The sequence below is a fragment of the Myotis daubentonii genome, chromosome 7, assembly GCF_963259705.1.
Source record: "Myotis daubentonii chromosome 7, mMyoDau2.1, whole genome shotgun sequence".
Classification (NCBI taxonomy): domain Eukaryota; kingdom Metazoa; phylum Chordata; class Mammalia; order Chiroptera; family Vespertilionidae; genus Myotis; species Myotis daubentonii.
In genome coordinates, this window is record NC_081846.1 from 86,432,449 (window position 1) to 86,448,735 (window position 16,287).

The 16,287-nt window shown below is 42.7% G+C and overlaps 1 protein-coding gene and 1 pseudogene across 6 annotated transcripts in view; one reads left to right on the forward strand and one right to left on the reverse strand.

Annotated features, from left to right (window-relative positions):
* EPB41L5 (erythrocyte membrane protein band 4.1 like 5) overlaps positions 1 to 16,287 on the forward strand; it is a 169,226-nt gene that overhangs the window by 3,180 nt on the left and 149,759 nt on the right. For 5 of the 6 annotated variants that reach the window (XM_059704702.1, XM_059704699.1, XM_059704700.1 and 2 more), the window contains one exon: positions 9,155 to 9,342. In XM_059704702.1, coding sequence (XP_059560685.1) covers positions 9,163 to 9,342 — 180 coding nt within the window. In that variant the 5' untranslated portion in view covers positions 9,155 to 9,162. Of the gene's footprint in view, positions 1 to 9,152; positions 9,343 to 16,287 lie in introns of those variants that run through there. The other variant, XM_059704703.1, reaches the window with a different exon arrangement.
* LOC132238713 (ADP-ribosylation factor 1-like) lies at positions 11,141 to 12,244 on the reverse strand (annotated as a pseudogene).

Below are 16,287 nucleotides of genomic sequence, written 5' to 3' on the forward strand. Positions count from 1 at the left end.
CTAGACCTTATATAATGCCTTCTATAAAAATATCAATATGTATCTTGAAGAGATAAGGACTCTTAAATATAATCATTCAAGTTATTCTAAAAAATTTATAAAAATCACAGAAAATGTATCTGTATCTTTTCACATTTTCCTGATGAGAGTATAACTTTGAAATAACATTTTCGTAATTAAAAATTTAATACCTGAACCCAAATCAAAGCACGGTGTTTAAGTTATATCTTTGTTGTGTATAGTATTCTCATTAACATAAAAGAGGACACATTTTTGGAGATTAAAAAAAAAAACAGATAAGGACTTTTTAAAACATTTTTAATACTACTATTTTATCTAAAAATAAAAATGGCAGTGTTTCTTTTTAAAAAATGTGTTTTATTGATTTCAGAAAGGAAGGAAGAGGGAAAGAGAGATAGGAACATCAGTGATAAGAGAGAATCACTAATAATAAGAGAGAATCATTGATTGGCTGCGTCCTGCATGTCCCACACTGGGGATCGAGCCGGCAACCTGGGCATGTGCCCTTGACCAGAATTGAACCTGGGACCCTTCAGTCTGCAGGCGGATGTTCTATCCACTGAGCCAAACCAGCTAGGACCAGTAATTCTTTAGTTATCTATCATAAACAATCCAGTCAGTGTTCAAATGTGTGTGTATATGATTTATATCCTTGGGAAGTTCAAATGACAACTGTCATGGCTTTGCCAGTTTTCATAATTACATAGGAGTATGCCTACTTGTAAAAGGAGGATATAATCCTCAATTTATAGCTATTGAATTATTTTTACTATGTTGGTGTTTATGTTAATATTTCATATTTTATATTTATCATGTTTACAAATGCATCTAGTTTAAAGCATCAACTGGTTATGCAAGATTTGTTAATTTTATATGTGTATGTATATATAAAACAACAAATGTATCTTAAAATTATTTTTTTGTGGAATAATTTTAGACTGTGTTACAGTGGTTCACAACCTGTGGGTCCTGAACAATGAAAATACATCCTGCATATCAGATATTTACATTACGATTCATAACAGTAGCAAAATTACATTTATGAAGTAGCAACGAAAATAATTTTATGGTTGGAGGTCACCATAACATGAGGAACTGTATTAAAGGGTCACGGCATTAGGAAGGTTGAGAAACACTGGTAGAAGTTAAAACAATAGTACAGAGTTCCCATATACGTTTCACCTAGCTTTCCCCAATGATAACATCAGACAACTAAAATAAAAAAGATTATTTTAATTAGGATCATTGTGATTATTTGATAGGTATTTTAAGTCTGTTTTAAACCGTACCTTTGCATCTCTTTATTTCCCCCTTGCTATTTGTTGAAAATGCTGAATTAATATTTTTGAAAAATACATTCATCCCGTATGCTTTGTTTGCATTTTCATTCACCTTTTTCTTTCTTTTTTAACCTGTGCTCTTTGATAATTTATTTCTAAAGTGAGTGTTTACATGAATGATGCTGTGATGTAGTAGAAAGAGAGACCAAGATTTGGAGTCAGAAAATCAGGGTTTGAGCCCTGTCTTCATTATTTACTAAATAATGGTCTTGGCTGCCTGGCTGGTGTGCCTCAGTGGTTGAGCTTCGATGTATGAACCAGGAGGTCACAGTTCGATTCCTGGTCAGGGCACATGCCCAGTTTGGGGGCTGGATCCCCAGTGTGGGGCGTGCAGGAGGCAGCTGATCCATGTTTCTCTCTCATTGATGTTTCTAACTCTACCTCTCCCTTCCTCTCTGTAAAAATTCAATAAAATATATTTTTTAAAAAATAATGGACTTGGCCAATGGTTTAATTTCTCTGACCCTGAGTTTACTCATGCAAATAAGATAGTACTTCAGGGAGTTTTTCTGAGGACTAAGTAAGATTATTCTATACTAGAGGCCCGATGCACGAAGATTTGTGCAAGAATAGGCCTTCCTTTCCCTGGCTGCCGGCACTGGCTTCCCTCTGGCACCCGGGACCCGGGCCTTTGCTCTGGCTGCCGCCTTCTGCCTTGGCTCCAGGCCGGAGCCACCTTCCGCCCGCTCCAGCCTGCTCCGTGGCCGCCGCCAAGGGGCCTGCCCTTGGCGGGCCGGCCGAGGCTTGCAGGAGACTTGGCTTCCTTTGTCGCTAGGGTGACGAAGGAAGCCAAGCATCCCACCCGCTCCGGCTGGCTCTGTGGCTCCGTCTGGTGCCGCCATCTTTGTTGCGGAGTGACGGTTAATTTGCATATTACCCTTTCATTAGTATTGGTGATAAAGAGCTAATATGCTTATTAGACCGGACGGCAGAACGACCTTCCCGACAACCGATGGGCGGGGGGCAGGGCCAGCGAGCCTGCTCTGCCAGGCCAGCCATGGTGGTCCTGGTGCCCCCCCCCTTCCACAGAGGCAGCAGGAGAGGTCCGCAGTGTGGGTCCCATCCTGGTGCTGCCCCTTCCGCAGAGGCAGCAGGAGAGGGGGCGGTGCGGTCCCAGATCCTCCACAGAGACGGGATGGGGCATGACCAGGGCTCCTCAACCTCCCACGGCCCCTTCCCCAGCCAGCCTGGTCCCAGATCTCCCCTCCTCCCCCACCAGTGGGTGGAGGGCGGGGCCAGTGCTAAGGAGCAGTGAGCCTGGTTTCTGGTTGAGTGGCACTCCCCTCCTCCCTCCCCCCGCTCAGCCAGAAGCCGGGCTCATGGCTGGCAAGTGCAGCAGTGGTGGTGGGATCCTCTCCCTCCTCCATGGCAGGCGGGCGGTAAGGAGCAAGGGGTCCTGGACTGCGAGAGCCCTGACTGTGAGAGGGATGTCTGCGTGCCAGCTTAGGCCCTATCCCCCCAGCAGGCGGATATCCCCCGAGGGGTCCTGGACTGCGAGAGGGCACAGGCCAGGCTGAGGGACTCCTTCCCCCCCCCCACCCCCCGTGCACAAATTTCATGCACCTGGCCTCTAGTTTACTAAATATTTGTTGTACTTAATAATGAAATGTGCCAGGTGGCTCACTATTCAAAGTAGGAATTATTTCATCAAGGACTTTACAGTAAAAGAGACAAACAGGTGAATAATTAAAATCTGATTAGTGAAGCAGTAAAATATTTTCAGGGTTTAGAACTAACTGTTTCTTGGGGGAGATGTAGATAGAGTTGCTGAGTTAATAGGAATAAGGAGCGATTCTCTGACAGAAGTCTGGGATAACAAGTATGACCTTTCATAGGCAGCTGAAATGAGACTGGATAGCAAGGTGCAAAAGGAGCAGTGCCTGAATAACACACCTGGAGAGAGAGAGACTGGAGCCAGAGGTTATTTATGGATGCTTAGTAAACTTGAAAGCTATCTAAAATTTTAGTTATTTCCTTAGGATTTAAGCAGATGAATGTACAAATGACAAGTACCATGGCTTTTCCAATTTACCTAATTATGTAGGAATATCCATACATGTAATATGTATATGTTGATAACTTTTAATTTATAGACATTTATTTTTTTATTTTCTTAATCCTCACCCAAGGATACTCTGGCTATTGACTTTTAGAGAGAGTGGCAGGGAGGGAGGGGAGAGGGGAGAGAGAGGCAGACAGACAGACACACAGATATTAATGTGAGAGAGAAACATCGATTGATTGCCTCCTGTTCATACTCCTGCAGCTGGGGAACCTGCACCAACGTATATGCTATTGATAGGGGATTGAACCCATGACTCTTCGGTCTGTGGGCAAATGCTCCAAAAACTGAGCATTACCAGCCAGGGCAATGAACACTTTTTAAAAAAGTGTGATAGTATTTATTTAAAGTTAGCTTTTATTTTTGTCAAGTTTATAAATGTTATCTAATTGAGTCATCTAATGGAAAGGCTTCTTTTGAAAATCAGAATCCCTGAATTATTTCCCTCCTCAAGATAACCACTGTCACATTTTTAATAACATGCTGTTATTGCTACTTCTTGATTTTTAGTTTTAGGAATTATCTGTTGAATTCCTACTGGCAAGATGAGGAATTAGCTCTCTGTCCACACCTAGCTCTCCTATACCCTTCATTTAGTTCTGGTTAGGTCAGTATTTAGTATTTATAATATTACTAGTAGCCCTGTGCATGACATTCATGCACATCAACAGGGAATTAATTGCCCTAACCGGTTTGGCTCAGTGGATAGAGCATCGGCCTGCAGACTCAAGGGTCCCAGGTTCGATTCCAGTCAAGGGCATGTACCTTGGTTGCCGGCACATCCCCAGTGGGGAGTGTGCAGGACGCAGCTGATCGATGTTTCTCTCTCATCGATGTTTATAACTCTCTATCCTTCTCCCTTCCTCTCTGTAAAAAATCAATAAAATATATATTTTTCAAAAAAGGGAATTAATTAGCAGAGATATTTTAATATTGCTTTTTGCCCTTTCTCTGTAATAGAAGTGTGAGAGATGAAAGGAAATTAGTAGAATGTATATGAAAATAACATATAAATTTATTAATAAACAGTAACAAAAGGATATAACAACAAAAGAGGCATGATATAAAAATGACAAAAACATGATATGAAAACAACAAAAACATAATATGAAAACAACAGTGATGCAAACAATGACTGATAAAATGATTAAACTTATTCTAATATCTCCCTGTACACCACATTAAGAGTGAAAACACTTTCAGAGTGCTTGACTAATTTCCCTTGTGATGAAGTATTTAGAACTTTAACAGTAACATCATATGCTCTTCAAACTCGAGAGAAAGCAACATATAACTGACCATGTGCGAAAACAGGTTCAGGTAGGAATATGCCTACTTTGTCTAGAGTTTGTCCTTGTGATTTATTAATAGTCATCACAAATGCTGGCATCACAGGAAACTGTCATCGAATCAATTTAAATGGGAGGCCAGAGTCAGATGGGGACAAATTAATTCTTGGAATCAGAACAACCTCTCCCTCTGCAGATCCTGTTAATACTTCAGCTTCAATAAAGTTAGGTTCTAATCATGTGATAATAAATCTGGTACCATTACAAAGACCCCATTTACTATTGAGATTTCTCAATAGCATGATGATTGCACCCACTTTCAATTTTAATTTATGACACGGCATTCCCGAAGGAGTAATACTATTAAGAAATTTGATGGGAAAATTTTCCTTTTCAGCATCATCTGTGGAATCAATGGAGTCATCACTCAAATATGTGTGAAAATCTCCATCGAGTATATCCAAAGTTTCTTCATTTAATTTTTGAACATGCTCATTTTTTGGACAAAGACTTGCACGTTTATATATATATATATATATATATATATATATATATATATATATATATATATATTTTAGGTATATTTTTAATATTATCTATAGCAGTGGTTCTTCTCAACCTTGGCTGCACATTAGAATCACCTGGGAATCTTTTTAAAATCCTGATTCCTGGGCCTCATCCTCCAGAAATTGTTTCTTTGTTATGGGGTGGGCCCACAACGTTAGTAACAAAGAAACAGAATTTCCGGAGGATGAGGCCCATAAATCAGGATTTTAAAAAGATTCCCAGGTGGTTCTAATGTGCAGCCAAGGTTGAGGACCACTGATCTATAGGTATAGTATTTCCAAAGGTAGCTTCAATAATAGATCCATTACAAATCATTTCACTTCCACGCTCTGCTCTGAGGGAGGGTTCCTGCCTGAAACCTTGCCCTCCAGAAAACAGCTGGGGGAGGACACAGCCGTTTCCAAGAGAACCCCTATAGAACTGACTTCCTTCCAGTTGGCTGAGCTTCTGGCCGTGATGTTACACCCAGGATTTTTATATAAGTAGATGATTAAATTATTGGCTGAGCCATGTAGTGTACTGTGATTACTTTCCTTTTTTTACATAACTTCCTGTTTTCTCTGGAATGAATAATTGTCTTTTTTTGTTTGTTGGCTTAGATATATGTATTTTTCTCAAACTCTTAGTTTTGTAAATTCAAACATTAGGCTAACATGGTAGTTTTTATGGTATTCCAATTTTATGTGTATTATATTTTTTAAATTACTAATACCCATTTTTATTAACTTTAATGTTCTTAATAGAGATAAGGAACAAAGTAACATTAATTTGATATTATAAAGAATTGTTTATATTAAGTAGCAGTTTAAAATCTGTAACTAATAATGGAATATTTGATAAAAACATATACTTGAAATATATTTGTATTTTAGTTGAAAAAAGTGATTATTTTTTATTTTTATTATGGAAGCTTAGAAGATAAATGGAACTCTTAGGATTATTATCATCAAAGGGTACCTTAGAGCAGTGGTTCTCAACCTTCTGGCCCTTTAAATACAGTTCCTCATGTTGTGACCCAACCATAAAATTATTTTCGTTGCTACTTCATAACTGTAATGTTGCTACTGTTATGAATCATAATGTAAATATCTGATATGCAGGATTATATAGGCGACCCCTGTGAAAGGGTCATTCCACCACTAAAGGGGTTGCGACCCACAGGTTGAGAACTGCTGCCTTAGAGTATGGCAAGTATGTCAAACTCAAAGGCTAAAACGGGCCACATAAACAAAGTTTAAGTTTATGTGGGCTGCAAAGCAACAAAAGCTTCAATTTTCATAGAAACATAGATATATATCGATAGAGACAGGCTGAATACAAAGGCTGAAATAAATGAATAATTGTTAACACAAAATAGAACAGTTTAATAAAAATTAATATTTTTTTCTTGAACATTAACTTACCAGACACTGAATAACTGCACAAATTAATAATGTAATGCAATAAACCTATTTTCTCCAAAAGCGAAATATTTCCTATTGCGCACACCAAACAAGTCAGTACAAGACTAATGACATGGCAATCTGCTGCTAAAATATTTGCTGCTAGTATTAGTGGAGAGAAATGGTGCGACTGCGTGTAAGGCACGTAAGGGAAATGAATGCAACACGATTATAGTAATCAGTCATTAGCTGAAGTTGTGGTTTGTTATTAATAACTAGAGGCCAGGTGCATGAATTTGTGCAGTGGTGGGGTCCCTCAGCCTGGCCGGTGATCAGGGCCAATTGGGGCATGGGAGGTTGGCCGGCTGGATGGCCAGGGGGAGGAGGCTGGCCGGGGGCAGGGGAGGGGTTGCGGGAGGTTGGCCGCCCTGATCGGGGCCAACGGGCCAGTTGGCCAGGGGGTGGGGAGGTTGGCTGTGGGAGCGCACTGACCACCAGGGGCTAACTCTGCATTGAGTGTCTGCCGCCTGTTGGTCAGTGCGCATCACAGCAACTGATCAACTGGTCATTCGGTCATTCGGTTGCTTAGGCTTTTATATATATAGACTAGAGGCCTCGTGCATGGATTCGTGCACCAGTGGGGTCCCTTGGCCTGGCCTGTGCCCTCTTGCAATCTGGGACCCCTTGGGGGATGTCAGACTGCCGGTTTTGGCCCAATCCCCGCAGGCCAGGCCAAGGGACCCCACCGGTGTATGATCAGAGCCAGGTGGGACCGCGGGAGGGCTCCAGGGCATGTCCAGCCCATCTCACCCAGTCCCCATCAGCTGGACTCCAACAGCAAGCTAACCTATCGGTCGGAGTGTCTGCCCCCTGGTGATCAGTGTGCATCATAGCGACTGGTCGAACGAATTGTTGAACACTTGGCATATTAGGCTTTTATTATATAGGGTTATATATATAACAGGATATTATAAAAATTAAGTATCAAAATTTTTATTAAAACACTTCTTACATATCGTTACATTGGCTGGGCCACAGATTTGACATGCTTAGTCTATGGCATTTTCTCCTAATGTTTGTGGGGATATGGCTATAATTTAGTGATCCAAAAGACATGATAAACTTCATAAATGTTTGCCCTCTTCTACCAGATCATCTCCTTATCAAATAGTCTACTATGTTTAGAAATGCTGTAAGCCATAATTCTATCCTATCTAATAAAAGAGAAAAATGGTAATTGGCGTACGACGATACCCTTTTCATTGGCTAATCAGGGCTATATGCAAATTAACTGCCAACTATGATTGGCAGTTAACTGCCAACTATGATTGGCAGTTAACTGCCAACTATGATTGGCAGTTAACTGCCAACTATGATTGACAGTTAACTGCCAACTAAGATTGGCAGTTAACTGCCAACAAGATGGCGGTTAATTTGCATATGTAGGCACAATGCAGGGAGGCGAAAGGGAAAGCAGGAAGAAGCCCCCTGCCACTGACAGTGATCGGAAACCCAGGGGGGAGCTAAGAGCTGGGGGGCAGGGCAAAGGCGGCCCTGGGGCATGATCGGAGAATCAGGTGCCTTTTCTGCCCTGGCCAGTGATAGCAGGAAGTAGGGGTGGAGCCAGCGATGGGAGCTGGACACGGTCGAAGCTGGCAGTCCCGGGAGCTAGGGGCCCCTTGCCTGGGCCTAAAGCGGAGCCCACGATCGCGGGGCCACTGCCGCTGTGGGTCCCCGCTGCCCGGGCTGGACGCCTAGGCCAGAGGCGTCAGGCCTGGTCAAGGGGCCGATCCGGTGATTGGTGATCGGAGGGTGATGAGGGTCAACTCCTCTGGCCGAGGCATCAGGCCTGGGCGGGGGGCGGAGCCGGGGATTGGGGGGATATGATGGACCCCTTGCCCAGGCCTGAAGCCTGGGTCAGAGGCGTCAGGCTTGGGCGGGGGGTGGAGCAAACGATCAGAGGGAGATGGGGGTCCCCTGCCCAGGCATGATTCCTGGGCCAGAGGCCTCAGGCCTGGGCGGGGGCCAGAGCCAGTGATCGGGAGGAGATGGGGGTCCCCTGTCCAAGCCTGACACCTCTGGCGGAGGCGTCAGGCCTGGGCAAGGGGCCGATCAGGTGATCAGAGGGTGATGGGGGTCTACGCCTCTGGCTGAGGCATCAGGCCTGGGCAAGGGGCCGATCCTGCGATTGGAGGGTGATGGGGGTCAACGCCTGAGGGCTCCCAGTATGTGAGTATGTGAGAAGGGCCAGGCTGGGCTGAGGGACACTCCCCCCACACACACACCCAGTGCACGAATTTCGTGCACCGGGCCCCTAGTTTTATATAAAGTCTTTAAAAACTTTGAAGTGGCCAGTTTTAATTAGTTTTTCAAATTTACTTTACCAGGAGCCCTTTTAAATAACATATTTACGAATGGCCACAGAACTTTACTAAATAACACCATATTGCAAATTCAGGATCCTTCTGATATCTCTTTCTTTCCGTTTTGTAGTGACAAAAATGCTGAGATTCTTCCGTAGAACGCTTGGGCGTCGGTCAATGCGCAAACATGCTGAGAAGGAACGACTCCGTGAAGCTCAACGAGCTGCCACACACATTCCTGCAGCTGGAGATTCTAAGTCCATCATCACGTGTCGGGTGTCCCTTCTGGATGGTACTGATGTTAGTGTGGACTTGCCGGTACGTAGGTCTCACTGACCTGCAATTCTATATGAGATCACTTTCTTCATTTGAGCTTTCTACTTGATAACTTCTGGGGGAATAGATAATAAGGTTAGTGTGGATCAGGCACTGTAATGTACAGGTACATGTATCAGGTAACCTTAGGAACCTGTCCTGATAGTATTTATCTGGAATTAGTGGCCATTACTTAAACGTTTAAATGATAGGGCAGTTATTGGTGCGAGTCATTTATGTGTGTATGTTCTTTACAATGGTAGTATATAGTGTACTCCAGTGGATTTCTCACAATGCTTGTTGAGCAATTATTAAAGCAATGAAAATCTTTGAGAACCAGAATGATACTTATATGCATATTGTAAGACTTTTATTTCTCTATCTCTTCTGCAGTTTTTAAAACATTCTTTACCTTCCTCAAAACAAATACTTCTCCTGTGGTATGCTTGCAGAAATTGTAATGAAATGAAGTGAGAAAAAGGACTTTCTTTATATTCCTCAGTTCTGACTGCCTGTCTTTTTGCTCCTGAAGTCTTTTGCTGGGTAGGTTTTTCATACACTGTGATCCCTATTTCAAGACAGGGTATTGTAATTATATTCAAATTTTGGGTAGATTTTTTTTTTTAATCTTCACCTGAGGAGATTTTTCCATTGATATTTTTTTTTTTAGAGAGAGGGAAAGACAGAGAGAATCATCAATGTGAGAGAAACACAGCGATTGGTTGCCTTCTGCACAAGCCCATGCTCTATGCACTGAGCCAAACTGGGTAGGGCTGCGTAGATTTTCTTTACAGTTATGAATAATCCTAGCTCACAGTGTGAAATAGTCCAAAATATTTGAAAGGGATTAACTTATTCCTTACAGGTGGTTTCTTACTAATGGCAAATCTCTTTCTTCACTTTATCCTGCATTGCAAGAATACACTGTAAAGTCTGTGATTTGATGAGAGAGAGCATCATTGGATGTTCCACAATGTCTCCTCTCCCCACAAACTCAGTACACATTCATTTACCCGAAATAAAAATTTTTAAGGACTTTTAAATTAAATCTTTATTGTTCAGATTATTACAGTTGTTCCTCTTTTTACTCCCCATAGTTGCCCTCCACCCGGTTCCCACCCCGCCCTCTGCCCTCACCCCCCCTCCCCACTGTCCTCATCCATAGGTGCACGATTTTTTTTTTTTTTTATTACTAATCGTGTATTGAAAGCAGTAAGGTTCCACGACACCAGATAAACCAGTTCTGAGGTTTTCCCCAAGATAAATTTTAACAGCTCTAATTTCTTCAGTGTTTATCAAAATACAAAAGAAAAAAGTAGAGGCTGTTGTTTTTGATGTCAGTCTGACCCTTGCAGGCTGAGGGAGTGAAAGCACATGTGGACGGGGGCTCTGAGGAGATAGGCTCTAAGATGACCAGTCACCTGTCTGCATTCCTACTGGTGAGATCCAGACAACCTGGAGCAAGTGAGTGTGTGTAGGGACCATGGGGGTCTCCCGTTCTGGCCAGAGTGGTCCTACCAAAGGACCTAAGCTGACCCACACTGACCTAAGGGAAGGCTGGGGTCCCTCCAGGGGGCCTGAGTGGTGGCCACAGCCCCCAGCCCACCCCCATAGGCAGTGCTGTAAGCACAGGTACAAGCACAAATGCTATGGGATGCATATGACCCAGCAAGACAAAGCCAATCAGGGACCATAAGTGACCATGCGGAATGTATTGTGGCTAGTTCTGCCCACTGCACACTCCAGATGGGAGACAGACCACAGGCAGACTGGACTAGAGCCATTACTGCAGAACCTGCACTAGGCACATTTCTCCCTTCTCTGTGTTCAAGTGTCTCCTTACCTTGTATTTATATTATAAAAAATGTACTGAGTTTGGGTTAAAAACCAACCACCAAAATGGATCTCAACACAGATTTAAAGCCCAGAGGAGGAGCGTTGAGGTGATCTCATAGCAACTCCTAGAGGCCCCGCCCTGGGTGCCCAAAATCCCTTCTCAGTACTAAACAGTGGGTTGATTCTTTTTTTTTACAATAAAAAAAGCTGAGTAATATTGCATAGGAGTACCAGAAACTGCCTCATTGGAAACAAGAACTATTTACATTAAATAAAAACCCGGTTGCAGGCTGCGTCTGCACATGTACAGCATGATGAAGCACACTGGGACCGACCATGGAGACAGCTTCTGGCATTCACACCACAGGGGCACATCTGCCACATGAGAGGAAAGCAAGGGTGAAGGAGGGAGTGAGGGGGAAGAGAGGAGTTCGGTTCACTTCTGGTTCCGGAGCTGATTGGACAGCCAGTCCAATCCCTCACAGAGCCCGTCCCCACTTGGCGGCACAGGTAGCCTGAATGTACCAGTTCCTGTGGCGCAGAGAGTGGAGGCCCAGCTTGTCTGTGATCTCAGCTGCGTTCATGGCACTGGGGAGGTCCTGCTTGTTTGCGAACACGAGCAGGACAGCATCCCTGAGCTCATCCTCCGCCAGCATCCGCATAAGCTCCTCTCGAGCCTCATTCACACACTCTCGGTCATTGCTGTCAACCACAAAGATGAGACCTTGTGTATTCTGGAAGTAGTAGCGCCACAGAGGCCGGATCTTGTCCTGGCCACCTACGTCCCACACAGTGAAGCTGATGTTCTTATACTCCACAGTCTCCACGTGGAAACCTATGGTGGGGATGGTGGTCACGGTCTCATCCAGCTTCAGTTGGTACAGGATGGTGGTCTTCCCCGCAGCGTCCAGGCCCGCCATGAGAAGGCGCATTTCTTTTTTGCCAAAAAGGCCCTTGAAGAGGTTCACAAAGATATTCCCCATGCTGTAGACTGGAGGGAGAAGACACTGGCCAGAGAAACCCTCGGCAGCCGCGGTGCTGCTGCTACTCCGAGCTAGGCGTTGGTTTCGCTCCCCCAGAGGTGCATGATTTTTGTCCAGTCTCTTCCCGCATCCCCCACACCCCTTTCCCCCCAAGAATAGTCAGTCCACTCCTTTTCTGTGCCCCTGATTCTATTATAATCACCAGTTTATTCTGTTCATCAGATTATTTATTCACTTGATTTTCAGATTCACTTGTTGATAGATGTGTATTTGTTGTTCATAATTTGTATCTTTCCCTTTTTCTTCTTCTACCTCTTCTTAAAGGATACCTTTCAGCATTTCATATAATACTGGTTTGGTGGTGATGAACCCCTTTAGCTTTTTCTTATCTGTGAAGCTCTTTATCTGACCTTCTATTCTGAATGATAGCTTTGCTGGATAAAGTATTCTTGGTTGTAGGTTCTTGGCATTCATCACTTTGAATATTTCTTGCCACTCCCTTCTGGCCTACAAAGTTTCTGTTGAGAAATCAGCTGACAGTCGTATGGGTACTCCCTTGTAGGTAACTCACTTCTTTCTCTTGCTGCTTTTAAGATTCTCTCTTTGTCTTTTGCTCTTGGCATTTTAATTATGATGTGTCTTGGTGTGGTCCTCTTTGGATTCCTTTTGTTTGGGGTTCTCTGTGCTTCCTGGACTTGTAAGTCTATTTCTTTCACCAGGTAGGGGAAGTTTTCTGTCATTATTTCTTCAAATAGGCTTTCAATATCTTGCTCTCTCTCATCTTCTGGCACCCCTATAATTCTGATGTTGGTATGCTTGAAGCTGTCCCAGAGGCTCCTTACACTATCTTCGTATTTTTGGATTCTTTTTTCATTTTGCTTTTCTGGTTGGGTGTTTTTTGCTTCTTCGCATTTCAAATCTTTGACTTGATTCTTGTGCTCCTCTGGTCTGCTGTTGGGAGTCTGTATAATATTCTTTATTTCAGTCAGTGTATGCTTAATTTCTAGTTGGTCCTTTTTCATAACCTCGAGGGTCTCACTAGATTTCTTGAGGGTCTCACTACATTTATCGGCGGTCTCACCAGACTTTTTGAGGGTCTTACTAAATTTATCGGTGGTTTCTAGAAAGTTCTTGAAAAACCTTAAAAGTGTGGTTTTGAACTCTATATCCAGTAGTTTGCTTTCCTCCATTTCTGTCATTTGTGACCTGTTTCTTTGTCTCTGCATTTTTTATGCTTCCCTGTGTTGGTAGAGTGGCTTTGTGTGCTAGATGTCCTTTAGGGCCCAGTGGCTCAGCCTCCCCAATTATCTGAGGTGGACACTCTTGGTGCACCCCTTTGTGGGCTTTGTGCACAGTCTTGTTGTAGTTAAGCCTTGATTGTAGTTTGTATCACTGGGAGGAATTGACCTCCAGGCCAGTTGTCTGTGAGAATCAGCTGTGTCTACACTGGGAGAACTGTGCTAAAGACACCCTTATGAGGCAAGACTTGCTTCAGTGGGGCTTTGGTGCTCACTGAGTCTGCCCCCTAAGTGTGTCCCTCATGGATTTGAGGAGTTGTAATCTGGATGGTCCCACTCTGACCACTGGGTACACTGGCTCTTGGATCTAAGGAGGTGCTAATTTAGTCTCTGCCTGAGGCTACCCAGTAGGAGCTACAAAGAGATCTGCAGATTCCCCCTTTTTTTTGGGGTGTTTGGAGGTGCCCAGATGAGGTCCAGCTGTGAAGCAACGCAAGCTGCTGTGGGGTCTTGGGCCTTCTCTTGGAAGTTCTGGGTCTGTCTGGCCCAGCTGCAGTTTGTTAGGTAATTTTCATATTGCAAAGGGCCAGGGCACTCATATGCAAAAGCCTCTGCTGCAGCTTGGGTGGGGCAGGGTCTCAGGGGATCAACAGGGCAGAGCAAAGAGCTATGGCTGATCCTCAGCCCTGTCCTAAGGGGCCCCGCGTTTCAGTGTCCCGGTAATTGCTGCAAGCACCTCTGAGAGAAAACCGCCCTCGAGTTCCGAGTTCTGCCCGCTGCCAGACAGTCCAGTTTCTTCCCGTATGAGTCTACGTTTCCAGAGACTCACCCCGAACTGGAGTTCAGAGCAGTCGGGGGCTTGAGACTCCCTCCTGATTCAAAAAGACAGCCAGCCGCGTCTTCAGTTGCCAGTCCTTGCCGTGTGTGCCTCCGTACCTCTGCACTTCCACACCTCCTCTGAGTCTCAGTGTGCTTTTCTCTTTCCTTCTAGTTGTAGAATTTCCACTCAGCCAGCCTTCCTGTGGTTCTGGATGATGTCCGTTTTGTCTTTTAGTTGTATTTTTTGAATTTGTTGTGGGAGGCAGCAATTTCCGTTGTTTACCTGTGCCACCATCTTGGTTTCTCTCCTTTTAAGGTCTTTTTGTGAGAGGTGATAGCCTGGTTGCTGCAACAATATGTTAGTGGAATATCTCGGGAAGTCCATAAACTCAGAGTGAGAGATTGGATAGTTTGTTTAAATGAATATTGTGATTATTGAAGTATTTAGAATGTACTAAGTATGTACCTTACACATTTTTAAAATATTGGAATATAAAATTAAAGACACAGGATTGCTTAACGTGTTTTAAAGTCATTATTATATATATTAACTTTTACATTATACTTGACATTTTTAGGGTTTTTGATTTTAGAAGACTTTAAGACTTTTAAATTTTCTTTCTGTAAGGGCTTCTTGAAGGTTTGTCAGATATTGCAATATGTGATACTTTATGAGGGTAGTTTTCATATTTATTTCTTACTGATAAATATCTTAAGATTTTTGTGTACTATTCTGTTAAAATATAATTAGGTGTGTGGTGAAAAGCTTGAGATTGCTGTGTAAGAGACTGGAAATAAATTTCTTATTACCTAATGTTTGAAGTATGAAATCTCATGGTTACTAATGGAGATGCTGGTACTAGGAAAGTAGAATTTGTAGGAGCTTTTAAAGAAGGCCGTGTATTGTGGAGGAGAAACAGCACTGGGTTTTAAAGCAGTGGAACAAATGGCTGGTGACTGGTATAAAATGGTTTCCTGTGCTTGGTATGCTCAGGGGGGTGTATGTGATGCTTGACCAAGGCCAGAAATGCAAGCTGGCCTCTCATGCAGGCAATTTCAGTGAAAAAGCCAAGCGTTTTAGATTTGTCTCTTTGTGGAACTAGAACAATTACCTTTTCAGGTCTGCAGGTGAAATCCTAGAGTTAGTAAACTAACTCTAGATGCTTGCATGGATATAAAATGAGCATTGTCCTGCCAGCTAAACTGCTTCACTAAAAGGAAAAATAGGCCAGAGGAATATTAATTTCTGAGAAGAAAGATCTTCCCTTTTTCTGATTTAGCTTCTCAGCCAGTCTAGTATGATTCTGAAAAAAAGGTTTAGAATTGATTTTGGAAATTGAAGGAAGCACATATTTATTCCCATTAGGATTTGGGTCACTAGTGATTGTTGCAAGCCAGAATAGAATTAAGATGCTTGAGCAGGCAATATGTAAGGGATTATTTGTGATTAAAGTAGGGTAATTTAAGTCTATGGACTTCAAATTAGTATGTAGAAGTGTTAATGGTCAATTTCTTCTTTCTGTTCTCCTATTGTCTCAAAACTGGGGTTGGGGGCTTACATACCTTCTGCTTCCTTCTTCTTATTAAAGAACTAATACTAATTCAGTGAATGATGAAAACATCAGATGGAAATTTCTATCTGATTTTAAAAATTTCTCTTTGGAAATGCCACAATAACTCCTTTGATTATGAGTTTAGTACTGCTTAGTAAATAGCCTGTCTTTTAAAACTATCTCCTAAATTTTAAGATAATAGGATATATTTGATTAACTGATAGATAATAATTTTATATACCTACTTTGCTGATATAGATGCTCAAGTCTTTATATAGAGCATGTATTATTATACCTTAAATAAGTGAGAAAACATCTTATGTGCACAAATTGAAAGACTTAACATTGTTAAGATGGCAATATACCCCAAACTGATCTATAGATTCAACATAATTCCTACCAGAATATCAGCTGACTTATTGGCAGAAATTGACAAGTTGATTTTAAAATTCATATGCATTTGCAAGGGACCTAGAGTAGCCAAAACAATGCTAAAAAAGAACAGAGTAGTAGGACTCA